We start from the raw sequence: 25,358 nt of genomic DNA, 5'->3' as shown, positions 1-25,358 counted from the left end.
GGAGGTACTGCTATGGGGGCTAGGTCACCGAGTCCCCACAACTGAGGCTGTTAGTCCAAAGAGCAACCAAGTCCCCGCAGAGCCTGGGCACAGGGGCTGGGGTGGGGTCACAGACGTGCCAGGGAGGCATGGGGTGTCCTGCCAGCTGGTGTGGCCAGAGCTGCCTTCTCCAGAGGCAGCCAGGAGCCCGTGCCTGTCTTGGCGTCAGACCAAGCCTGTCCCACTGCCTCCACCTCCGCTGTTCCCTTGAGGCCACACAGCACTCACCCACGCCTCAGCCTCCCTGGCCCAGGCACTCTCCGAGAGCCTCCCGGGGCCCCTCGCCTCCTCAGGCAGAACTGGAGCCCAGCACGACCTCAGTCCCTTGGCCTTGGTGCCTATCCATCTGGAAAGCGACTGACCTATCCCAGAAGCTGTTGATGGTGCGGAAAACCTGAGCGTACTCACCCCCACAGCGGGGATGGAATCGCCATTCTGGTGGCTGCTGGCGGGGTCCTGACCAGCGACACTGGCGGTCACCTCGTCCGAAGACAGTGGAGAGATACCAGACAGGCCCTCAGTGTCCAAGACGGGGAGGGGGCTCCCGGGGATGATGCCGGCGCTTTTAGCGGCTAAGTCGACAGCACCTGGCAGCACAAAGGACGTCTGAAGCTCAGCTCCAGGGACACCCTGACAGTGACCCAAGGGGCTCACGGCACACCCTCTCCCTCACGCCTCATTTCCAAGCGAGGGCGAAGGCTCTCGTGTTCTCCCTGAATGGTAACAAGACACCGGCTTGGAGAAGACAACAGAAACCTCACTCGGAACCCTCCCGTGGTGTCTGCCGTGCTGGCGACAAAAACTTACTGGCCAGGTGGCCCGTGGCCTGGGGTGGAAGGGCCTTGGGCACAATCGGCCGAGACAGGGCAGCTTTGGTCAGGGAAGACTGGATGGGCCGGAATGAGCCTCTCCCTGCGGGGAAAGGACAGAAGCAAACGCGTCAGCCCACACCCCTGGGACGCATGACGGGGCTGTGGAGCACTTTCTCTTAAGCCACGGCCACGGGAGCTGAGCCTCGTTGGAAGCACTGAACTTCCCAGTCACCAACTTGGGAAGTCACGGGTCAGGCAGGCCCCGAGGAGGAGAAAGTCCAGGCCCCTGGGACCGGCACCAGCACGATTCCGGGGGCTGCTGAAGGCTGTGGTCCGCATGTCCCACTCGGGGCTGCCTTGATGGGAGGCGTGCACACAACCTGAGCGGCAGGCATGGCAGGCAGAGCCGCAAATCTGGCACCGGGACTCGGCCTCTGGAGGTTGGCACCCCTGCCAGCCTTTCTGCAGCTGAGGGTGCGCACGAGAAAAGCCGTGGACGCTCACGGAGCATGTGCTCTGACCCGCGGGGCGAGGCACGGCGCGTGGGTCACTCCACCAGGGTGGCCGCGGGAGCCCGCACGGTTCCCAGAGCCGGGGCCTCCTGCACCACACCCCTGCCCGCACATCACCACCCACCAGGCGTCCGCGCCTGCCCTCCGGGGCCCAGGCCCGGCACACTCGGGCTCTTGGGACAGAAGAGACATAGGGATGGCCGGGATGTCCTGCAAAGAACCAAGGACACCAACACCTGCTGTTCCCGAAGATGGGGCAACGCCCAGGAAAGCGTGAAGCCGGGGAGCCCGCATGCTTACCGGTCACAGAGGAATTGGACAGGATGGAGAAGGAACAGACATTGTGGGACTGGTGCTCAGACGGCCGAGGAAGCAGCGTTCTCTGTGGAGGGAGGAGTGCCAGTGAGCAGGTGACCGACAGACCCCGGGGCCGGCCATCACTCGGGAAACCGGCGATGAGCCGTAAGGGACATTCCAGGTCAGAGGGAGAGGAATGTGTCCGGACAGCGGCTCTGGCTCGAGGGCCGATGACGCAAGGGCCCTGGGCACACGGAGGACAGCTGTGCCTGCAGACCCCGAGCCCCTGAATGCTGGGCCTCTCTGACAAGAATCCCGAGGAGCCAACCTCCCCCAAGGAATGCCGGAGGGACGCCGCGATGGCATAGCGCTGGCTCAGAGTGACCTCCTATGTGCTGCACACCTGTTACGGGCACTGGCCGTGGACTCTCAGAGACAATCCCCCCCAGATCGCGGGGCCCTCGCACGCTTCGTGAGGAAATAAAGCGGCTCCTCACGACACAGACGGGCTCAGGCCACGAAGCACATTCCCACGGCTGGCGTGGCGCCGGCCCTCCCTGCTCAGCGGCCCCGGTCTCCCGGTGCCACATCATGCAGGGCAGTGTGGCGGCTGCCACCTCACAGGGAGTCACGGGAACGGCTGCGGCGGTCACAGAAATAAAACGTTAACAGGAAGTATCCGCCACGTGGAGAGACACGCCCGGTTCTGGACGCGAGGTACATTCTCTGCTCACGTGCGAAGGACGTCTCCTCGCCCCTCGGGGTCGGCACAGAGAGGAGAGGAGGGGACCAGGACACAGAGGCCCAGCAGGTCTTCTCTGGCGCCAGGAGGCATTGGGGCGACCCGATCACCTGGAGTGAGCTGCGAGGCAGCAGGAAGCGGCCCACTCTGCTGGCGGGAAAGCAGGGTGCGTGGCAGGGAGACGGAGGGCCTGTGCCACCAACACCTTCTAGCAGAACAGTGAACGCACAAGACCACAGACTATGTGTGGTTCCGCTTGTGTGAAATGCTCAGGAGAGGCCAACCCTCAGGGACAGGGAGCGTGACTGGAGACAGTGCTTGCCCGGGGCTGTGGGGTGGCACCTGAGGTGACGGCCACCGGCTTCCTTTGTGGAGAGATGGAAACGTCTTGGGGTCAGACAGCAGGGATGGCTGCCCAGCCGCGAGCCCTTTGCCCCTCCGGGCTGCCTGCCTCACGCACCCGCGGGAGCACTGTTATACAGCTCGACAAACGCCATCGCCGCGGGCCAGGAGCACGCGTGAGCCTGCACCCCAGGGCCACGGACCTGCCGTCCAGCCGGTCGGGGGCGGATTCACAGACGTCACCAGATGTGCCGCTACGGACTGCGACCGCGCCCACAACGCCCGGGACCTAGGATAGGGCAGTCCCGGCTCCACAGGGCAGGTGTCCCAACACCCCCACGGACACCTCGACTGTGACGGCGTCAACCCTGCAAGTACCGTTGTCCTACAAGGACGTAGCTGGGGCAAAGTCGGACCTGTAAGTTCGGCACAGTAGCGACCCAACAACACCCATCGGTAGCGAGATAGAACCGTAACTACCCACTGAAACCAAGGTCACGCCAGCGAGGTCTCTCGTCTCCGCCCGCAGGAGCGAGCGAGGTTGGCAATCAGGCCCATGAGGCAGCGCGAGGCTACCGCTGACCTTCTGACGACGTGCCCGCAGCATCACCCACTTCCTGCCGACCTCGGCTACAAGCCACGGCAGCAGAACTGCAGGAGAGGGGGCACTGCCGGGCACCCTGTGGCCTGAGACCCGCCACGCAATCTCTCCTTCCCACATGAATTAACCTCAAGGCAGGAAGAGATGTGTAAGGGACCAGCAAGACGAACAGAGCCCGTACACCGATGGCAGCACGACGCACCCGCAGCTCTGGGCTCCGAGTTGCTGCAGAAATCCAGCCTCAGCCGCACGCGCAGCCTCTTGCTGGCTGGCTGTGCCCGCGGCTCTGCAGCTGGCTGCCACGGGGCCTCCGCATGCCCTGCTGTGAGCTCACGGGAGCCTGGCCTCTGGCCACTCCAGTCTACCTGGTCATCTGCCTCTGCCGGCCGCGTGTATGTAACAGAGGCTCCAAGTCCTCGGACACACCCTGACCTGGGACACGCGGGACTTGAATCCCCAGAACACCCCATCTCTTCTACAAGTGGTGCTTGTGCCGCACAAAAACCATGTGTACGTCAGGGGACGGTCAGGGCCCCGTTACTCCTCCGCCTGTCCCTGCCGCGCACACGCACGCGGGCGCCCTGACCTGGACCACCAGCGGCTTCCGCAGGTGCCGGTTCCGTAGCTTCCTGGGCTTCGGCAGGAAGAAGTCCGACTGCATCTGCGAGGACATGGCACCGGGGTGAGAGCGCGCCCCCAGACGCAGGCCCCCGGCCGGCAGCGCGGCGCGGCCCGCACTCACGCTGATGGAGTTCAGGTGCGGCCGGAAAGTCAGCTCCGCCTCTTTACTGGGCGAGTGGAGCTTCCCGTGACGACTGTTGGGCGGGAGAGTAGTTGGGACAGCAAAAAGGCCACCGTCGGAGTCGCCGCTGCCTGTGCTGGAGGGGCCCGCCACCAGGAGGGGTCTCGGCGGGTTCCTCAGACCTGGAAGCCAAGGGACGGCAAAAAGGACCACTTACCACTCATCGCCAGCGCGCACGGAGCTCTCTTCCCGGAAGAAAGTCAGAGCGGGAACACGGGACACCCGACCCATTTGCTCACGTATTTCCTAGACCTCAGTTCCCAAACCTGCTTCCTACACGTCTCCCTGCAACCCTGGTCCCACCGTGGCTGAACCACGGCTTTCGCTGACGGCACAGCAGCACTCTGCCACCCCGAACTGCAGAGCAAAGGGCAGACAGGCCTGCAAGGACATCTGAGAGCTGGAAGAACCTTCCAGACCATGCAGCACAGACCACAGGTCAGCAAGCTCTCTCTGTAAGGGGCCAGAGAGTGAACTGCCGGGCTTGGTGGGCCCCCAGCCCCTGGTACCCCTGGGCTCTGCAGATGGAGTACAGCCGGGGGCCTCAAAGCCTGTCCTGACGACAAGCAGCGGTGGGCCCTGGTCTGCCGGTCCCGGCTCTACGTCTCTCTGGTAGCAAAGGCAGCCCAGAGATGACGCGGCAGAGAACGTTTCTTTAGGAACCACTGTTCCGAGACTCTGCCAGCAGCTGTCACCGTGGGTGCTGCTGCGCAGGCCCTCAAGCCATGTAGGGACGGGCCCCTTCCCTTAGTTTCCATTCGTGAGTCTGTGAAGTTAAGCTCAGGCCCTCTGAGCACCAGGCCGGACTCTGGCACTGCGAGTGTCCCGGTCTAGAAACATCCTCAGTGCAGAGAGAGAAAGGACGGGAAAGCCCGCGGAGACGAGGACCGTCTGCGAGCAGAGTGGAAGGCAGGAAAGAGTGCGGGCCCCGGCAGCTGGCCCGTCGCTCCCTGAGTCCTGGTCTGCACAGACCCCGAGCCAGCCTGTCGCCTCGGAGGCCACCGTGCGCCGATCTCATTCCACAAGCGGGCTACTCCAGGCACAGCCAGAGAACACATAGAGCTGGGGACGCGCAGGGACGGAAAATAACCCAGGGCACCTGGCGGTGCAGTTGCTTGAGCATCTGCCTGGATTTTGGCTCAGGTCATGATCTTGGGGTCACGGGATCGAGGCCCATGTTGGGCCCCGTGCTGGAACTTGTCTGAGATTCTCCCTCTCCCTCTCCATCTGCCCCTCATGCTCACGCTCATGCTCTCTCTCAAAAAAATGTATCTTAAAACAACTACAACAACAACAACAAAACCTAAAAGCCGTTAGCACACAGGCCACGAGGTCTGCTCGGCTCCAGCGTGCCCGCACCTGCATGGGTCTGATTAAAAGCAGATGCGGCTCCGCTTCTCGCATGCAGCACGTGGCCCTGACGCCGGGACGCCTGCGGGCGTGAGACGTTCACGGCGACCAGAACGGCCAGGGTGCCGCAGGGAAGCACGCGCCCACCGGACGGTAACTGCGCAGGCCTCCCAGGCACGGGGCACGACGGACGTGCCCGTTCCCAACCTCTGTCGTGTCAGGTGCCAGGTAACCAGAATGACCCTGCGGGGATGTTACTCCCCAGCTATGGCTCAAAGGACCAACAGTGCAGCCCCACTTTTCCTTCCAAGACCACGTGAAACGGCTGGGGGATCCCTCACCTGAGGGCAAAACTTCAAATGTAAAAGGAAACAGGCCCTTCTGAGGCTTTCAGCCACCGATTCAGCGGGCAAGGGAGGCTTCCGCTGACCTCTCAACGACCCCCCAAAGTGACCTAACTGGCAAGGCCCACCCCACGTTTGCCAATGGCGCCCACCCCCCAGGACCCAAAGCCTTAGGTGACAGTCCCGGAGCTCCCCCACCCCTGAGCAGCGGGGACTTCCGCTCCGACACGCCATCGGTGAGACGGCAGCCCAGTGAGTGGGGCTGGGCAGCAGGATGGGGCTGGGTACAGCCCCCACACCCAGGAAGACATGTGGGACTGCCCGGCCTCACCTGAGGAGCAAGGCGTGGAGCCGGGCGAGAAGGTCTTGCTGTTGCGGAGGGCGGACTGGCTGCGTGGGCAGCGGGGGCTCCGGGAGCTGACGGTCACCACCTTCCCCGGGGGGGTCGCCGACTGCTCCTCCTGGGCTGGCCTCACTGAAGCCGTGGAGCTGGTGTTCCCTTCTGGAGCCTGGGACGGAAATGGGCCACGATAGAAGCCGAACTTAGTGAATGATGGTTCGGGAAGGCCCAGAGCTGGGGGCATGAGGAGCTCCCACCGGCTCAGGGATCACAACACGCCCCGCATGGGTTAGGGTGAGGGTTAGCGTCCTAACCCTAACCCGTCACCTGGCAGCGTGCCGCTTTCCCACCGCCACCCGCAGGCAGGTCCTCCAGGGAGCAAGCACGCTGCCTCCAGGCCGCTCGGACCAGCAATCCCATCACGGCTGAGAGCCGGCGGGGACGCAGCCAGCCTAAAAGCGGTCATGCTGCCGGAGGGGCCGCCGCATGGTGGGGACACAAACTCGTCTTTCTAAAAGGCTTAAAAAAAGAACCGCGATGGTCTTTGCAGACTGTGAGTCAGAGGAAGGAAGTACAGACTGATTTTCTAGAATTCAACACGGTCCCAGCTGAAGCGGTCTCTGCTGACTCAGATGCCAACCCCGGGGTTTCTGCAGGCCCGGGCTCAGGCCGCACTCACTGCCACGGTCCCCGCCACAGAGACACCTTCTCCCTCCCCACCCTGGTGACCCCTCGTTGATCTCCCCCAGCACCCACTCTCCGGGAGCACCGGAGCCGACCTCTCTGTGAATTAGGGACCCCTTCCTCTGCTTGTGGCACGACCTTGCCAGCTACAGCTTGCTCAGGGCTCCATCCTGACCCACCTTTCCCTTTCCGTGGGACCCTCCCACCCCGCACCCTGCTCTGCTCCCCTCCTGCTTAGTTTGTTCAGAATCCCCACGCACTCGCCCCCCGCACACCCAGCATCCTCTTGCCAAGGTCCCGCTGGCCAGTGGCCTGGGAGTGGGGGGCACTGGCTCAGCAGCTCCGCCACGGCAGGGGCCGGCGGGACCAGCCAGCCTGCCTCCCACGCAGGGCTCCGACTCAGCTTGGACCTCTACCCAGGGGCTCTCACAGCCGAGCTCCAACACAGTCCGCTGGGGGAGGGGTTCCTACGTCTCTGGGCCCACAGAACGCACATCTCTCATGAGTCCCCAGGTGATGCAGAGGCCGCTGTGGGGGCCCCACTCCGGGGCATGGCTCTGAGCAGCCCGCTCTGAATTCTCTGCCGTATTCCCAAGCTGCCTGCCATTCTCTCCCCGTCAAGGCCAAGGCCACTGCCTGCGTCTGCTGCTGCCCCAGGCTCCACGGGAGCTGGCCTCGCTGGGTCCTCTCCCCCAACGTACAGGACACGCTTCTGTCCCTCCAGTCCTCTCTCCTCCAGGAGCCTCACTCTAGAACATTCTCTGAACTCATCTGTCCACTCGCCCGCACGTTCTCCACGCCCGTCCGCGGGGCACTAGCCCTCTCCACACTAAACCTAAAGGCCACGGCTCGCCCTCGGGTCTCTGCAGTCCCCACCCAGGTCCCACCAGCCCGTGAGAGCCCTCTCTCCTGCAGCACGGACTCACATGCATCCCCGCACGCTCCACTGAGCACCTTCTCCGTGGCAAACGCCGCACAGGGACGCGGGCAGGACACACGCTGAGGGCCGTCTCTCCAGGAGGAGCAGAAACGGCTGTGCAGACATGACTGTTCTGGTGGGCCCACAGGGTCCCTACAGCCCATTCTGTCCCCCAAGCCCCCTCCTGGCCACCACGTTCCGCTCCCCTGGTATCTGCTCCTGGAGGTGATGGACCCCCGCGCTCCCAAGCACTAAGCATGTGCAGCGGCTCAGGAACCCGTTCAGACTCCATTCTCTCGTGCCCAGGAAAGCCCACGGACTTTCTCTCGGTGGCATCCTCTGCCCCGTTGCTACTGACCTGATGCCTCAGGAAGGGGTCACAGCCACTCTCCAGGCTTACGGACCCCCCAGCATGGAGCCCCTGAGGACCCCCAGAGCCCTTCACCTGGCTCCTGGGCGCAGGCCCGGCACCCCGTCCGTCCCCTCCCCATCCCCTTCCCTCCTGGGAAGCTGTGCCACCGTCCTCCCAGGACGGCCCCACTCAAGCACGAATGACCCTGCCATTCCCTCTGCTGAAATCTGCAAGGTTCCTGCCTGGCTACTGGCCACGGCGACCGCATCGCCTCTGCACGGGCTCTCCCCTGGCCAGGAGGGAGGACCGAGTGTAATTACTGAGGCCTGACAAGGAATGGCTTCTCGGTCACTGTTGTCTTTGGAGCCTCGTGTGAGCCATGAGGAGGAGGCGCTTGCCTGCAGCAAACCAGAGCCCTCTCTCCAAAACCCGGCTCCAGGGAAGGAACCGAGGCCTGCCCGGTCAGCTGGGTCCCCGCCTCCTTCCCCCCCCAGGACCCGGCTGCCTGGGTGAGAGCCTGTAGGCGGAGCCCAGCCCCCGCTGGGGTGGGAGCAAGGCTGTGCGTCCACCTGCACTCACCAGCCTGGGGTTGACCTCCGTGGAGATAAGCTTCAGGAGGCAGCCGAGGAGACGCTGCTTGTGGAAGGTGGAGGGCGGGGAGCCAGTGCGGGAGCCCTGGGCCTGCTCGCTGGGGGCCTGGCCCTCGGGGCCCAGCACCGCCAGCCAGTCGTACTCGAGCTGCAGCTTGTTTGGCTTGCCCATCATGAGGTAGACTTCGGCCAGCGTAAGGCTTTCAGAGGTCTGCAGGTTCCAGCCCTCCTCGCGCAGCTGCTGGGCCAGCCGGCTGGCGGGGACATCCTTCGGAGGCTTGGTGGCAGGCTGGCCCTGAGGCGGGGGTTCCGAGGGGCTCGCCTTCTCCTGGGGCTCCTCTGCAGGTGCATCTGCTGAGTCTTTAGTGCAAACATCTGGCTGGAGCCCGGGGCCGGGCTGAGGCTCTGGAGCCGGCGGGGCACGGACAGGGGACGGTGGCCCAGCCCGGGTGAGGTCGGCCACCTCTGCCCCGCCGGGGAAGCGAGTCTCTGGGGAGGCACACCCGTAGGGCCGCAGGTCCGCACAGCGGCACTGCTCGGGGATGATGAGGTCCTGACAAGACTTCATGTAGCGCGGGAAGGGGTCAAGGAGTGAGAGCTCCTCCTCTAGCTCCGGCAGCTGGCCACAGGCACACGTCCCATCCCCGGGCTCTCGGGCAGGGCCGTCCCTGCCCTCTGCGGGAGCAGCCGTGGGGGTCTTCTCAAGCCGTGCCCCGGCATCCTGAAGCCCCGGGGGCAGCCTGTCAGGAGTGTCTAGGCTGCTGAGGCTCGGGGGGGCCCCCTCCCCAGGGGCACTTTCAGGGGAGCTCTCTCCAGAGCTCTGGGAGGCGTCGGTGGAAGGAGGAGGACGTCCCGGGCCCTTGCCCTCAGCGCCGCCTCGTGGACACTTCACCTGGCCCCTGGCCGTGCCCTGCCCACTCTGGATGCCCAGGATCTGGGCGGGAGGCAACGTGTGGGCATCCTTGGAGCTCTGCTTGCACCGGCCGCCCTCCTGCCAGTGCACGGTGCAGAAGGCCTTGGAGTGCACGACGCGGGCCACTCCTGGCAGCGGCGTCAGCGTGCAGCTCTCCCCTGGGAACAGGTGCAGCGCCACCTTCTCCTGCAACGGCTCCGTAAGCGAGTGCTGCAGCTGCCGGTCCTCGAGCGTCTTCCGCTGGGCACGTAGTCAAGGAGTGGCCAGAGGAGCAGACCCCCCATGTGCCACCGGCCGCAGAGCACGCATGCCAGGGACGTCCTCCTCTACCGGCGATGCACCCAGCAGCCACCCTCCCACCAGGGACTGCAGGCTAACTGGCAGCCAAGGACACAAGAAATCTGGGGCTGTGTCCTTGCTCGTGGTACTCAACCTGCTGGCAGGGATGCTGTGTGACCCCAGCCCTGCTACAGAGACCGATGGCAGCCACCTGCAGTGCAGACAGCAAGGAGGGGCTCAGACTGAGCCCCCGAAGATGAGGGACTGTGCTTTAGTCCCCGCTCTGCCCCCCCACCCCGGGCCCTCTGCACCCTCAGGAGGAGACGAGAAGCTGCATCTTACGTAGCAGGCACGGCAGGTACGGGCGAGGCCGCGTCACTAAGAAAAGGATACGATCCGCACTTCGTGGAGCGCCCACTTCTGTTTCAAGAACTCGATGAGGCTGGAGACCTTCCGGTGGAGCTCCACTATCATCCTGCGGAGAAACCACGGGCAGCACAGGGCGGCCGTTACACAGGGAGGGAAGCTCCTGAGGACCACGAGGCTGCGGCGGGGACATGAGATGGGGCCACGGGCTGCGGACACAGCGCAGCGGAGAGGCCAGAGGCACGGTGCCTGGCAGGGCCACTGACTCCTTTTCTTAGAAGTCAGCCCTTTAGGGGCACCTGGGTGGCTCAGTCAGTAAAGCGTCTGCCTTCAGCTCAGGTCGTGATCTCAGGGTCCTGGGATCGAGCCCCTCATCGGGCTCTCTGCTCCGCGGGGAGCCTGCTTCCCCCTCTCTCTCCGCCTGTTCTCCCTGCTTGTGCACGTGTGCGCTCTGACAAATACATAAATCTTTAAAAAAAATTAGCCCGTTCAATGGAGAGAAATAGAGATTCACATGAAGCTGTGAGAAAAAACCAGCGCTCCTATGTGCCCTGACAGGTCGTAGGAGAGCGCCCCCGGGATGCAGGCCGTGCCGCAGCCCACCACGCTGTTCTGTTAGCATCCTCTGGGGCCAAGAAGTTGGGCCGGCCTGAGCACCAGGAGAGCTTCCATCCACATGGAAGCAAGAGGTCCTGACAGATGACGCGTTCTGCTCGGGGAGAGCAGCCACACAGCAGACCACAGGCCGCACTGTCCCCTTCACAGGAACCGAACTGGCATGTGTGATGGGCAGCCGAGGCTGGGGGTGGGGGAAGTGAAGACGTCGTGTGCACGAGGTTTTGAGATAATGAAATGTTCTGGAGCCAGATTGAGGGGAAAATCCTACAGTGCCGTGTGAAGGTACCCAGGGCCATGAGTCAGACACCCTAAATGAGGAACAGTTCATCGTAACTTAGGAGAATTTTACCTCAAAGAAGAAGTCTAATGTCTAAGTGAAAACCGGTCTGGACTCCTAGTGGTGCCGTGTGTCTACATCCCACACAAATCCCCAGGGAGATGCTAAGACAGCGGGGAAGGGGTCCTGAGGGGAGGGACTGTCTCCATCACCCTGCTAACCACAGAATCTGTCTCCTGTGGCCCGAGAGCCCCTGCCACGTGTGAAACAGGAGCTCGACCCCTCCAGGACCCCCAGGTCTGAGGGCTGCCACAACAGGGCCTCACTGTCCCCTGCCCTGCGTGGCGTCGGTGTCCTGGGGCCCCACCTCTCTCCCGAGGTGCCGAAGGCCACGGTACCTGAGCCTCGGGTTCTGGGCCAGGCTCTGCACGCGGGCCCAGGCGTGGTTGTTCCTCGGCTGCAGCTCGACGGGGACCTTCAGCGGCAGGCGCACGGGCTTCTGGTCCTCTTCGTCGCTCAAGCCTGTGACAAGACGGGGCCACGAGGGCCCAGCACACGTGAACCTTGATGCAAAAGGCCGCGCGCTCGGCCACACAACGAAGAACATCAATGGAGCTCCGGGCAAACAGCTCTGCCATGACAGCGAGGCCAGCAGAGAAGGCCCCGGGGACTGGGGCTCTGAAGCAGGGAGGTCAACAGGGCCGTGGGCACAGCTGCAAGCCTGAGCCACGGGCCAGGCCACGAGAGGCCACAAGAGACCTGCCTGTGACACCGGCAGACATTTTGTTTGAACAGGCTGTGGCTTCTGAGCTAAACTCAGTCTCCTAGGGGGCACACTGCCGGGACACGGAGTTTCAAGTGCAGGTGCTACCCGTGGGCAGGAGCAGCAGAAGCAGGCTCGGAGCCGCCGGGCAGACACTGCCAGCTCAGCCGTGCACCGGCACCGGAGCAGCCCCGCGGCCGTGGGCACGTACCGTCCGGGTCGCAGAGCCTCTTCAGCGCGCGGCACATGGGTGCCTTGATCCGCAGGTTCCTCCCTTTGTAGCGCACGGTGGTGGCCCTGGGAAGGTTTGAGGGGAACCGTGAGGTCTCCACATGAATGGCCACTCTCCGCCAAGCACACACAGAGGGCCAGTGAGAGCCTGGACACACACGGGGTCTGGAAGCCCCCGGGGTCACAGGCAGCTGCCCATGGTGAGACCACACTATGACACTGGAGGTCCCACTGTCCTCCCGCCCGCACCTCCCGCTGCGAGGAGGATGCCTGTCCGTCACCGGAAGCAGGCCCGCCCTCAGGCCTGCAAGTAGTGTGGCACCAGCTGCTGTCCATCCCCTGGAAAGCCCACTGTGCAGGAGCCCCCATCAGACATCAAATGCACGCCCTTCTCTCCTCCACCTCCTCGAGGTCCCTGGAGAGCAGAAGCTCCGATCCCTGCTCGAGGCGGCCACTACTCCCCACTACAGCACTCTGCGGTCCCTACGTCAGCCACACTGGCGGAGCCCTCGGGAGCAGGAGCCGCTCGCATCCCATAGACACAAGGCGCCACCTGCTCATGCTCCCCAAAACGGACCCCAGGCGGGCCCTGGATCTGCCACAGCTGAGGATGACCCTGTGTGAACCCCACCGTGGCCACAACTTGTGTGTTAGAATGACACAAACTAAAGGATTTCCTGTAACAGATGAACAGAACATCCAAAAGAGAGTTCCTTCCGGGAAGCACACTTGGGAGGTTGGGGATACTCGAGAAAGCTTGGCTGTCCTGATAAATGACCGGGAAGGGACGACAACTCTGGGACACGGGGGACCCGGCAGGACATGGCAGCCCTTCCTCTGCTTGGAACAGGAAGTCACCGAAGGCATGTGCAGGCCAGCGCTTCTGGGACCAGGTCACCACAGGACCCTGAGACGTCACAGGCAACTCTGGCCGGCCAACCAGTGGCTACAGACGCAGGTTCACACTCTGTAGCAGGGTCTGGTATGCCGTAAGTTGCTTTTATAACTGTTTTAACCAGTTTTTGGAATGCTGTGACCTCTCCAGGAGAGAGCTGCTGTGTCATGGCCACTCCGTTTCTAAGAAAACCTAGTGAAGGACTTAGAGGACGTATGTGCTATGATTCCAAGCGTATGAAAAAGAATCACGTATTATATCTGTACATTTACACACATGAAGTCCCACGGAAAAAAAATCGGAGATACACACGGACCTTGTGTCCGTGGTTACTTCTGGAGCAGAAGGCGGACAGGGCAGCTGGGGTTAGGGTTTGCACCACTGGGTGTGCATGCGGCCGTATTTGCGTGTGACGCACAGAGCTATAGAAGCATGACTCTGGAACAGTCTTGCCTACAGCTGGAGGTCCTGGTGCCCTCGGCGGTGCACGACAAGCGTTGGCTCCCCACCCCCAGCCCCTCCCCGAGGACAAGCCCCGTGTGCGCTCACATCTGCGCTGCAGCTGGCTCGGACACAACTCCCACCTCTGAGGAAACAAAGCTGCACCGCCCTCCTCCTGGGGAGGGAAAGAGCTCTGAGACCCCCACAGCAGATCTCACGGAGGCCCCCAGAGGGAGTCTAGAAGGCCAGGACAGCGGTGGGATGTGGGCAGGACCAGGCTGCGGCAGCCAGTCTCACGAGACCCCAGCGCTAACGCCCCCGGGTAGCCGCCGTGCCGCGCACCCAGCCGCCTGCCGGCCGAGCCCCTTCTGTGCCGGCGATCAGCACAGCACCATGAGTGGCGCGGAGCTAGGGTCGCCTGTCGAAGAGACCAGGACACCAGGAAGCCCACTCCCCGCACTGGGCCAGGCAGCGTGGTTCAGAGGACGGAGTCTCTGTGGAAGGCACACCTCGCCCCGCCGAAGAGGGAAACCCTGAGGAGAGGCCCCCGAGCCGGGAAACGGAGGCGGCTAAGTGCTGCTGTGGGCGTGCGGAAGGCGGGCTCGGTCCCAGCCGGTCCCGGCTGCAGCTGCGGGGCCCGGGGGCCTCTCGGCCCGTCACTTCTTGTTCCATCTGCGCCAGAGCAACAACACGGGGTGGGCGGCCGCGCCACGGGGCACCTGTGTTTGCGATAATTACATTTTCCGTTAAACTGCTCTTTTGCGACTTCCTTTTTTTAGTTTTTTTTTTAAGTGAAATTGAACAGCCCCCTTTTGTACGACCAGAAAACATCTCAGATCACGCTCTTTTTTCTTCTCTTACACGGAGGTCCTGTGAATGTCCTGAGGCTTGCGGCTGCCGAGGCAAAGCCCCGCTCAGCTCGCGGACAGGCCTCATGGGCCTGGCCACAGTCCCGGATGCGGTCCATGCCCCCCAGCCGCAAGCCCGTCCTGGAGCTGAGCCACGGCAGGGCGACCACCAGGCCGGGCGCCCCGGCTTTAAGACACACCATCTGCAGAAGGCTCGCACTTCAACACTGACAGAAGGACGCCCAGAGGACCCCAGGCAACCCCCCCCCCCACCCCCACGTTGTTGCTCTGACGAAACAGGCAACAGGCTAGCTCCTCTACGGGCACGGGAGTCTAGGTTCCCTTCTGCAAAGTCACGTGACGAGCCCAGTAAGCACGTGCTGACTCTTCCCCGCTAGCCTGGGACTGTCGCCACGAGGGGCAACCTGAGGGCTCTCCCCAGTCCATCTGCTCCCGAGGCCTACAGCTCTCCAACGAGAGGACGCTCACAGACCACTGAGGAAGTGTACAGGAGCACACGGGAAGTTAGCTGCATCGGCACTCCATGGCCTCAAGTAAAGGAGCCGTTCCTGACGGGTACCGCACTGACGTCCCCGGCATCTGCTTCGCCTTTATGGGACACTGGCTTTGTTCTCGGAAACAGGCGTCTGCTGGTGGAAGGCGACACACCCAGCCGTGGAATGGGAGCGAAACCCGCAGAGAGACCCACGCAGCGCGGCCCGCGGGCCTCACACAAGGGTACGGGAGCACCAGGGGAGGAAGGACGGCGCTTTCCAGATGCCCACGGACCACGAGTATGAACCACGGCACGAACTGCGTGTCACAGACCACGAATAGAAACATCAGACCCTAAAACTTTTACAAGGAGGCAGAGAGCAGCACCGTGACTCTGAGCGAGACAAAGAGTTCCCGGAGGTGACACTGAAGTCACAGCCCATAAAGGAAGACAGCAGACGGGGCCTCAGCAGGACTGAGCACCCACCCCCCATAGGCACCAGGAAGGCAGGACAAGCCGGAGACCAGGAGAAAACACTGCCGACACCCACCCGACCAAACACTTGTGTCTGCAGCGCTTTGAGAACTTTCTCATCTCGGTGATAAGGAAACAGGTGCAAGATCTGAACAGGCTGGTCACTGGAGAGAGGCAGAAGGGCGACACGGACATGCACAAGAAAGATGCTCAGGGTGGCCAGTCCCCAGGGACGTGCAGACCGACCCCGCCAGGAGACACACCACTTCCCACCCGTGAGGCCCAGTGTGGAGAGCGTGGGCAGCGACGGGCCTGCCTGGAAGACCACAGGCAGCTCCCTAGGAAACCAGCACCCACACCCCTACCCGTCTGCCCGGGTGCCACGGAATGAACACGCGGACACCAAGGTTTAGAGCAGCTCCTTCTACGGAGCAGCCCATGCTCCTCTCCGGGGGACGGAGAAGCACACGGGATGGCCGCCGCGGGGATGCTACGCCGCAGGGAGAGGCACCAACTCCAGACCCACAGGGACAGAGCTCACACGCACACCGCTACGGGGGAACCGCCAACCTCAGACGGCCGGGCGCGGTGTGACCCCGTGTAGACGGCGTCCCGGGAGAGGAGGACCCTAGCGGGGCTGCCGCGGCTGGGCAGGCATGGGGAGCGCAGAGGGGCAGCACAGGGAGGCTGGGGGTGATAGAGCCGGCTTGTCTGCGCCGTGCACCTCCTCACACTCGGAATAGGATGTGAAAGGCTGTGTGAAAAGGCCATCTTCTGGGTGATGCCCTCTCGGTGACATTCGGGAAAAGGCACCCTTGCAGACAGGGCTGGGGGTGGGAGCGAGTCAGGATAGCATGGGGGTCTTGCAGGGCAGGGACGCTATCCCACAGGAGCCTATGGTGGACACAAGACACTGCTCTACTGTCGCTCTCATTCTGCCCTGCCGCACACACACGTAAGAAGGCACCTGCTCACGACCCACTTCCAGACAGCGGCCCGTACCGCAGACCACAGACAAGTCCACAGTCCAGCAGGGGAGAAAGGGAATGGAAAGCACAACAGGACAAGTGACAGCAAATGCACACACAGGACCGCCCTCTCCGACCACCCAGAGCCGGTGCACGTGAGCATGGCCTGTGGGCAGCTCCTCCACCAGTAAATCCAGGTCAAGGAGAGACAGTGTCTGTTTTCCTGCTGTTTCAACCTTTTTGATGCTTGAACTTTTTCACGATCAACTTTCTGAAAGACTGAAAGAGTGACCACCTTGCTTCTCGGGCACATCAGCCAGAGCAGACACAGAGCCAGCAGCACACGGCACCACCTGGGACCTGTGAGGGGCTCCCTGGAGCCCCGACTGACCCAGCCCCGGTGCCCAGCACTCAGCTGTTCCGGAGCTTTGGGTTGGTCCAGGGCCCGACAGGAAAGCTCCCACGGTGCCTAAGGGAGTGCCGAGCTGGCCAGTCACACGTGAGAGACACACGACACGCAGACCGTGTGGAGGTTCAGGGCGGCGTCTGAGCTCGCAGCCGGGGGACGAGGGAGAGCCCGTCATCCGGGTAAGAGAGGGAGTGTCCCGGGGCAGGGGTGGCAGAGGGCAACGGCAGTCAGAAACCCTAGCCCCAGTGAGGCATGCAGCCTGCCACCCACGGGGCCTGGGGGAAAGAGCTGGGAAGCAGGACCCGGGGGCACCCAGCCTCTGTCTGGGACACTCCTCGAGCCCAGGGCCTCACGAGCTCTGTGCTGGGGCTGGCTCCCACCTGTCCCCGCCTCAAGGTCCCAGGGCCAGCACTGGGGGGGGGTCGCTGTCACCCCACAACCCTCTGAGGGCTCCTACACAGTTTGACCACCGGGCAGCAATAGCAGCCACTCAGCATGAGGTCCCAAGGCTTACGCCACAGACGTTAGACTTCTGCAGCCAGAAATGCAGACAGATGCGTTTTCATGAATAAGGCTCCACAGGGCAAAAGCAGCCACACCAGCGTAGAGCTAATAAGAATACCCTTTCCTAGCGCGGACTTCCCTCCTCTCACAGGACAGAAGCTCGCCCACGAGCTGCTCAAACAGAAGGCTGGTGTGAACAGAGGTGCCCTGCACGCCCGCCACCCCCAGAGGGCCCTGGTGTGAGGCGAGAGCTACTCACTGAGCTGTCCCGCTGCGGCCAAGCACTCACCCTGTCTCGCTTCCAAAGAGAAGAACGCACCCCACATCCCGCCAGGCCCCGCGCGTCCCTCTGCGCCGCCCTCTGCCAGCGTGAGTGGCACTGCGGTACGCACCCTTACGAGGGTGGCTCGCCGTTGGCCTAACGGCTTCCCCGCCGTGGGATGTGGGGTCAGAGGGCACGCACACTTACAGGGTGGGTCACACACGCACACTGCACGCCTGCTGTTTGCAAGCACTTCCACGGACAGTGCCCTGAGACTCTCCACCCACAACTGTGACAGACAACATCGCCTCCGTTTGCTCTCCTCTCTGGCCTGAGCCATGCAGGGAGGCACACGTGGTAACACTCCTCCCCACCCTTGACCCGGGGGGTCTGGGGAGCGGGCACATCGGCCTGCAAGCTCTCCCGACGGCTGTCACGCGCCAGGGCAGCCAGGGAAGGAGATGCAATGTGACTCGGGCTGCAACCCCACTTCCGTGCCTTCATGGCGGGAGAACATGCGCCACCCCACGCTCTCAGCCACTGTTGCCCCGACTTCGCTGCTGGGGGGCTCGGGTCACATCCGGCCTGCCGCCTCCCTACGTGGCCCCCTTTAGGTGTCCCTGCGCGCAAGGAGGACTTCGCTGCCCTCCCTGCAGCTCGGGTATCTCCACCGGCTGTGGGGAATGCGGCCCGGAACGTTCCCTCTGGTCCCCCCGGAGCAGCCCGGGTGCTGATCCACCTGCCCCGGACGCACGCTGTTCACCGGCCACGGGCCGTCCCAACAGTGCGCCACTGGTATCCAAGACAAACATGAGGTGCACACGCGCCTCCTGGATCCTTCCTGGGTCGGAACCATCACACAGTCACATTGCCTTCAGGCTTTAATATGATGGCCCCTTGCCCAGACCGTGGGGACTTGGTTACTCGGCCCTCTGGCCCCCAGCTCAGGGCCTCTCCAATCTCCAGGAGGCCCTAAAACTGACCACCAGACTGTTTTCATGCTTCTCAACACGCCTTCCCCAAAGTCGATGGGCTGTAAGGCAGACCCTTGTCTGTCCAGAAACCCAGGAGGCCACCTCCTCACTGCGCTGCTCCTGCAACGAGACTAACTCAAAGCCAAGCAAACGCACAGTTTTCCATTAAACCAGTGCCCGACGCCCTTGAGCACAAAGAACCAGGAATCTCGGCTCGGGCCCCGAGTGTGGGGCAAGTGAAACAGAAGGGGAAGGAGACGACCCCACGAATCGCATCCAGGGAGCGCGCTCCTGCTCGCGGGACAGCTCTCCTGCTGGCGGGGGAGATGTGAAGACCAGAAACCACTTCTGCTAAGGATCCTCTGCCTTCTTGCGACGCTGCCCCAGAGGCACGCACAGCACCCAGAGAGCCCACAAACTCAGCTCCGACCCCAGCAAGGCAGGGCCTGTGCGAGGGCGGGAAAGAGGAAGACGCTAAGACTGCAGCAGGTAAATGGGGGTGGGGAGCGGTGGCCAGAGTCACTCGCTCTGGAGCTTGGCCCCACGCCTCCACGAGGCTCCGCCTGCCCCAGGACACCGGCGGTGAAGGCTGCCCACCCCCCTCCATGGCAGGCAGAGTGAACTACTGCTCTTTCCACACGGCGCTCACACACGCGGCCTGGTGACTACCATGCCTGCTTCCAAGGGGGCAGTTCATGGTAATAAGCCCCTGGGAGCCCAGCGGGAGCATCTGTAAGGTTAGACGCTGGGCTGGAGCCAAGGCACAAACCACATGGCCAGCCCCAGCTGTCAGGAGCTCATGCCCAACGGGTGGGGGTGTGCAGGCCAGCTAGCACCAGGCCGAGAGAGAAAGGAGACCAGAGATGCAAGGCCATGTCCTGCAGATGTTCCAGGGGACAACTAGCCTTCGACCGGGAGGAGCCCGGGGACGGCCCTTGGGTCCATCTAGGACAGGGGGCAGAGATCCAGGCGGAGCACATGAGCTCTGGAGAGTCGAGGGGGAGGGACACGGCGGCAGCCGTCAATGAGGGCCACACCAGGGGAAAGGCCGTGCACACAGAACCCACAGACTGGGGACCAGGGGAGGGTCCAGGCCACGCAGTAGTGTGGCCAGGGCACCCACCAGGGCAACCGGGAGAGGCAGAGGGCTGACGGGCGAGAGGAGCAAAAGGAGGCCAAAAGGGACCCCAAGAGTGTGAGCTCGGGGCCTTCCCAGGAAGGGCTGCTGCAGCCTCCCAGCTGGGACACAGGGGAACTCTATGTCATACGGGATTTATAAACTGGGACAAGTTGGATCTGGAATCCCTCCCCAGAGAAGGTTTGCCAACGCCCCGAGGAGTGTTCCCACTGCCCAAGGAGAGCACAGAGTGGCACCAAGAGAAGTACGGCATCGGGACGGTCCCAGGAGGGATCCAGGAGTGGGGAGGAGCGGGCAGATACGGGGCTAGAGGGCCACCCAGAGTCAGACACCAGCACGAGGCCGGGGCCTAACACCGGCACGAAGCCGGGGCCTAACAGAGCGAAGGAGGCCCCGAAGGCCAGCTCTGAATGGGGCACCAGGCACGTGTCACACGTCGTCTCTGCTGCAGCAACAGTCGGTGCGGAGCAAGCGGGAGAACCTCACAGGCAGACCCGGCCCGGCCTCGAGGGGCGCGGAGCCTCGAGGGGCGCGGAGCCTCGGCGGGCACAGCACAGGAACAGGACCAGAGGAGCCGCACGACGGCGGGAGCGAGAGGAGAAGGCACTCCCAGCCCGCACGGAAGTGGGGACAGGGCGGGAATGTGAGGTGGTCAGGGCTGCGTGGGGGCTGCCACCGCGCCAGGGAGCCCCTAGGGAAGGAGGAGACGGGGAGCAGCCCGGGCGCAGTCCTGCTCCCAGGGCCCTGAGCGGCAATCCGCTTAACCCCGGGGAGTTCGGCACCTTACAGGCCTCGGTGAGAAAAGGCAAGAAAACCACGAGTCCCAGGGTCTGGGCCTCAGAGAAGCCCATGTGCGTCCCAAATCCGCGGCAGCGCTCCACAGGGCAGGCCCCACTTACCCGGCCTGAATGAGCTCATTCAACTTCGTGGCGTTCTTGTCGTCCATACCTTTAATGGAAAAGCAAATAAACGTGACCACAAAGCTCTACAGAACAAAACCCGTGAAGATTCCCAAGTCGTTTTCAGGTAACGGCCTTCCAGAACACAGGCCCGTTAGCCGCAGCTCCTCCCAAAGCCCAGACCGAGAGCGCCGTCCCCACCTGCACGTCACGTCCACCCACCCGGACTTTCTCGGGGGAACACTACCTGCCTCCGCACGCCGGATGCCTCCCTGCCAGACCCCCCTACGCTGAGCCTCCGCCCTCCCCAGCCATGGAGCGCACGGACCCCCCTCAGGTTCTTCAGCAGGCAGGCCTCTCCTGCTGGGCTCAGGGCATCTCTGGGTCACCAGGTCCCCAGGGTGGGTGTACAATGAACCGAGAGCCTACGCGTTCGCTAGCGCTGACCCCACGTTCCCCCGCCCCCTCCCAGCGTCCGCACGGCCCTCTAGACGGGCAGGGAAACAAAGTAACCTGAGAGGAGCTGGATGTTTGAGGGTCATTGCAAAATTCTTTTAGCTCTTCTATACTTTGGGGGGAAAAAACAAGCCACAGACAGGCCGAAAATCAAAACAAGGACAAAATCCTTCAAGCAGAAGAGAAAAGTAACTACTCCTCCTAGAGGAGTGAAGACACAAGGGCTAGTGGGCTCTTCCCAGAAACCGCGCAGGCCAGGTGCGGGAGCCACATCTTCACAATGAAGAAAGAAAAACTGTTGCATCAGAGATCTACGTCCCACAAAACACCTTTCAGGAACAAAGACAGTGACACCCAGGTGGCTCATGGGTTAACCCTCTGCCTTCAGCTCAGGTCATGATCTCAGGGTCCTGGTATCAAGCCCCGCATCGGGCTCCCTGCTCGGCTTCCTCCTCTCTCTCTGCCTGCCTCTCTGCCTACTTGTGATCTCTCTCTCTCTCTGTCAAATAAATAAACAAAATCTTAAGAAGAAAAAAGAGAATGAAGACAACATAGCTTTACAGACGAACGATCACTAAAGGACATGTGACGAGGACAGCAAGGCACGTCCCACAGGGACAGAGACAGACCTCCGGGACAGAAGGGAAAGAGGCAGGCGCAGCCCTCCCCTGGCGCACAAAGGTCCCAGCAGCCCCAGGGGTGAGCAGCGCAGCAGGCTGTCCCCCGGGAAGGCAGGGTCTGCAGGGCCAGGCACGCCGCCGGGAGGCCAGACTGTCCTGCAGGTCCATGGGCGTGGAGCAGAGATCAAAGGGAAAGCAGAAAGCAGTGCCAAAAGGAAAGCGAAGGTCCCATCAGTCCTGCATGGCAGGCAAGACAGACGGACAGAGGCCGGGGGTGGAGATGTGGCAACCACCAGGTTTGAATCATGTGCAGGCACCATCCCAGGACCCAGCCTTCAGGGAAAAGCGGCCCGAACACACGGGTGAGGACTGGAGATGGCTGGTGTATCCCCGTGCCCCGTGCCAACACTGGGCCGCTGTGGCAGCAGGAATAAACTCTGGGTGTAAGACTCAGACCTGGGAGCAAACCTGCCACCTCACAGCCAAGGGGCCTTGTATGGACATTTGTTTTCATCGAGGTGGAGCCTCTTTGGCCCCAGGGACACCCCCAGCACAGCAGCCCTGCTGCTGACGCACGGAGCTTGTGTCTGAGACCCAGGGACACAGCAGAGACTTGACGTCCACTGTTTCAGGACTCACATGGATCCAGAAACCTCAGCTAAGAAGACTCTTAAATAAAAGCGCACCCTGGGGGCGCCTGGGTGGCTCAGTGGGTTAAGCCGCTGCCTTCGGCTCGGGTCGTGGTCTCAGGGTCCTGGGATCGAGTCCCACATCGGGCTCTCTGCTCAGCAGGGAGCCTGCTTCCTCCTCTCTCTCTCTCTCTATCTGCCTCTCCGTCTACTTGTGTGATCTGTGTCTGTCAAATAAATAAATAAAATCTTTAAAAAAAATAATAAATAAATAAATAAATAAATAAAAATAAAAGCGCACCCTGACCGCGATTCCGGCAGAGCCGGGGAGCGGCTGCCCAAAAGCAGTCTCTGCAGGAGGCAGCGCCCTGAAGCCTGCCGCTTCTCTGTGCACACGCACGTCCCAGTGAGTGCGGCTGTGGGCGGGGGGCCGGCAGGGGGCAGGCGGGGTCAGGCGGGACTCAGCTAGACCAGCCCCATGGGGGTGCAGGGCACCGAGAGCTCAGGTGGGGTCCAGAGGACGTGTGACAGGTGCCTGGGTCAAGAGGGACGGGGGAGATGTCGCCAGCAGGAGGAGTCAGTTGAGCTGCAGGGTGTCAGAAAGAGGGGAGGAGGTCCAAGTACAGAGGCCCCTGGTGCCAGGGTCCCAGAGCTGCCCGGGGATGGGGGGGCGACAACGGCAAACCACCCAAGGTCACAGAGCCAGGCTGGCCTTGCAAAGGCTCAGATGGGCTAGGAGAGCACGGGCCGAGACCTGTATGTGGCGGGGACAAAGGAGGGGCCACACAGCAGTGGCTGGGAGAAGTCACTGCCCTGTATAGCACCACATCCGGGAGCACCCCAGGAAAAGACAGCGGGTGACAGAGAAGTGCTCAGACCACAGGGAGGCTGGGGCTGGGGCACCAAGCCTCCTGTCTGGTTTTTGCCTTTTTCTAGGCCAGCATGTGCAGAGCAGTCCACAAACCACGAACACCCATCCACCTGTCCCTCTGTTGCTTCCACACCCCCGTCCCACCACCCCTGCCGAGCAGTGGCATGCTGGGTGACCAGAGAGGAGATGGCTTACGACCCCCTCACGTGGGGCTCACTGGGCCTCTCGTATGGCCCTGTGGGTGAGCACCCTTCCACTGTGGGAGGGTGGCCAGTGCCACCTGCAGAGACAAGGGCATCCCTACTCTGGCCCACGTGGGGTGGCGAGGTAGGCCACTGGGCACTCAGGGCCCCTGGAAGGCCAGAGCACAACATCCCTGACCGGCGGGACTGGACCAGGTGTTGGGTGTTCTAATAAGACAGGCAGGGACTCGGTAAGACAGTGGAGCCTGCTGGATAACCCAACTATGGGCACGCAGGACAACGCCCCCGCACTCAGGGACACAGGAAGAACGTCAGGGCCTTCCTCAGATGCCAACCAAGAAAGTATGCCCAGGGGTGGGGCGCACACACAGACATGACCAGTGTCAACAACGTGTCAGTCTGAGTGCTGGTGCAGGTACGTGGGGGCCCACTGCACCTGTCGGAGGGTAAAGAGCCCTGGCGTCACAGACCCGCAGTGACAGGAGAGCAGGCCCCACCAGGAGAGGCTGCAAGCACACGGGGGCGTCACTCCCAGAGCCGCGAGCACCCGTACTCACAGCCCCCGACCTTCTTCCGCAGCTCGCCGTAGCAGATCAGACCGTACAGCTCCTGGGATGATTTCTTCAGCCCACGGGAAAACACTGAAAGAGGAAGACAAGATAGAGCTTTACCATGGGAAGACACCCACATGGACAGCAGCCAGCTCCCGGCACAGGACCAGCGTGAGGGACACGAACGCGGCTCATCTCACAGTTTCGGCCAATGTGCACTGGTCCCCCAGGACGTCAGCCCCGGGGGAAACGGAGTGAGACACACACAGGAACAAGGGGCTGCTTTTCAAATTTTTAAAATACGTTAGACCAAAGAAACCGGCGTGGGCTAGGAAACGAGACCTCACTGGCAGAGTGGTGTCCCCAGGAGGACAGACTGGGATGTCAGCATGGCCAGCTTCCACAGAGGCAGAGGAGGTGGGGTAGGACTGTCCGTTTCCGCACACAGAGAACACACCCAAGCTCCATCATGTGAGGCCTGCGGCCCCGGGACCGAGGACACGGACGTGTCGCGCCATCTCTGACCACTGACCAGGGCTCGGGGCCATACAGAAGAGGAACCACAGCCCCAACCACCCCCAGTGCCAACACCCACCCTCCCCGGCTCCTTTCCCACAGACTCGGTTCGCTTGGGAAGCAAGACATCCAGGTCAGATGGCACGCGTCCCAGCCTGTCCTGCGGCTAGACAGCGCCACACCACTACGTCCTGGCCTTGGGTGTGAGCGGGAGACATCCAGAGGCTCCGGGCATGACTGAAGACTGACTCAGGATGAACGCATCCTCGTGGCCCATCCCTCTGCCCTGCAGAGCTGCTGCCTGGCCGCCGTGGACACAAGCAACATGCTGGGACGGCAGAGCACAAAGAGGGCAGACCCTGTCCCCGCGCCCGCCCTACCGCCTCCCTGCGGTCTTGGACCAGAGAGAACAAATTCCACTGTGCTAAACACCGCGCTGCTTTGAGCTCCACGTTACCTGAGGCCAAACCTGAGGGCAACCCGCCAGCTCGGGCCAGCACAGTCTGGCGCCGTCCCCACCACCTCACCGAGCAGTGACCCAAGCAGCCCGTCCTCACTCAGCCCGTCCGCTGTCCTCACAACGGCTCTCTCTGGCTTCTCCTCAGAGAGTCCCTTCCAAACTCCCAACACTCGGTGTGTGATTAAATCCCCAGGAAAGGAAACCAAAAACGTGTCAGCGAGTGAAAATAAGATCATGAACGAATGATCTAAACAGAAGCTTCTAACCCTTGCACAGGCCGGCAGGAGCCTGGAACTCTGCTAACGTCATGCCAACCACTGCCGGAGGCTCTCCGGAGAGAGACCGAGGGGCCTCGTCGGGCCTCTCACGGGGGACCGCTGCTCCGGACGCCGAGACCGCCAGGCAGCGGACAGATAAGCGTGGAACGTACAGACAGTGGGACCTGTCTGCCACGCGAGGGAAGAATTCTAACAGCGGCCACAAAGTGGACAGGCCGAGAAAGCCCGGCACACAGGGAGAGGCCACACGCCGTGATACTGCCGCCGCGAAACATCCAGAACAGGCAAATCCG

At 62.6% G+C, this 25,358-nt stretch overlaps 1 protein-coding gene across 2 annotated transcripts in view; it reads right to left on the bottom strand.

Moving 5' to 3' along the window:
* Window positions 1-25,358, bottom strand: part of CRAMP1 (cramped chromatin regulator homolog 1) — a 50,036-nt gene that overhangs the window by 4,550 nt on the left and 20,128 nt on the right. For both annotated transcript variants that reach the window (XM_032846124.1, XM_032846123.1), the window contains 12 exons: window positions 23,818-23,901; window positions 20,482-20,530; window positions 12,154-12,239; window positions 11,578-11,701; window positions 10,312-10,393; window positions 8,716-9,879; window positions 6,173-6,350; window positions 4,088-4,269; window positions 3,932-4,006; window positions 1,664-1,745; window positions 847-951; window positions 448-626 (listed from right to left, as the gene is read on the bottom strand). In XM_032846124.1, the coding sequence (XP_032702015.1) occupies window positions 448-626; window positions 847-951; window positions 1,664-1,745; window positions 3,932-4,006; window positions 4,088-4,269; window positions 6,173-6,350; window positions 8,716-9,879; window positions 10,312-10,393; window positions 11,578-11,701; window positions 12,154-12,239; window positions 20,482-20,530; window positions 23,818-23,901 (2,390 nt within the window). The remainder of the gene's footprint in view (window positions 1-447; window positions 627-846; window positions 952-1,663; window positions 1,746-3,931; window positions 4,007-4,087; window positions 4,270-6,172; window positions 6,351-8,715; window positions 9,880-10,311; window positions 10,394-11,577; window positions 11,702-12,153; window positions 12,240-20,481; window positions 20,531-23,817; window positions 23,902-25,358) is intronic.

Source organism: Lontra canadensis, unplaced genomic scaffold, assembly GCF_010015895.1.
Source record: "Lontra canadensis isolate GAN:19392208 unplaced genomic scaffold, GSC_riverotter_1.0 scaffold171, whole genome shotgun sequence".
Taxonomy (NCBI): domain Eukaryota; kingdom Metazoa; phylum Chordata; class Mammalia; order Carnivora; family Mustelidae; genus Lontra; species Lontra canadensis.
Note: the sequence above shows the minus strand (reverse complement) of the source record. Positions and strands in the feature narration are given on the sequence as shown.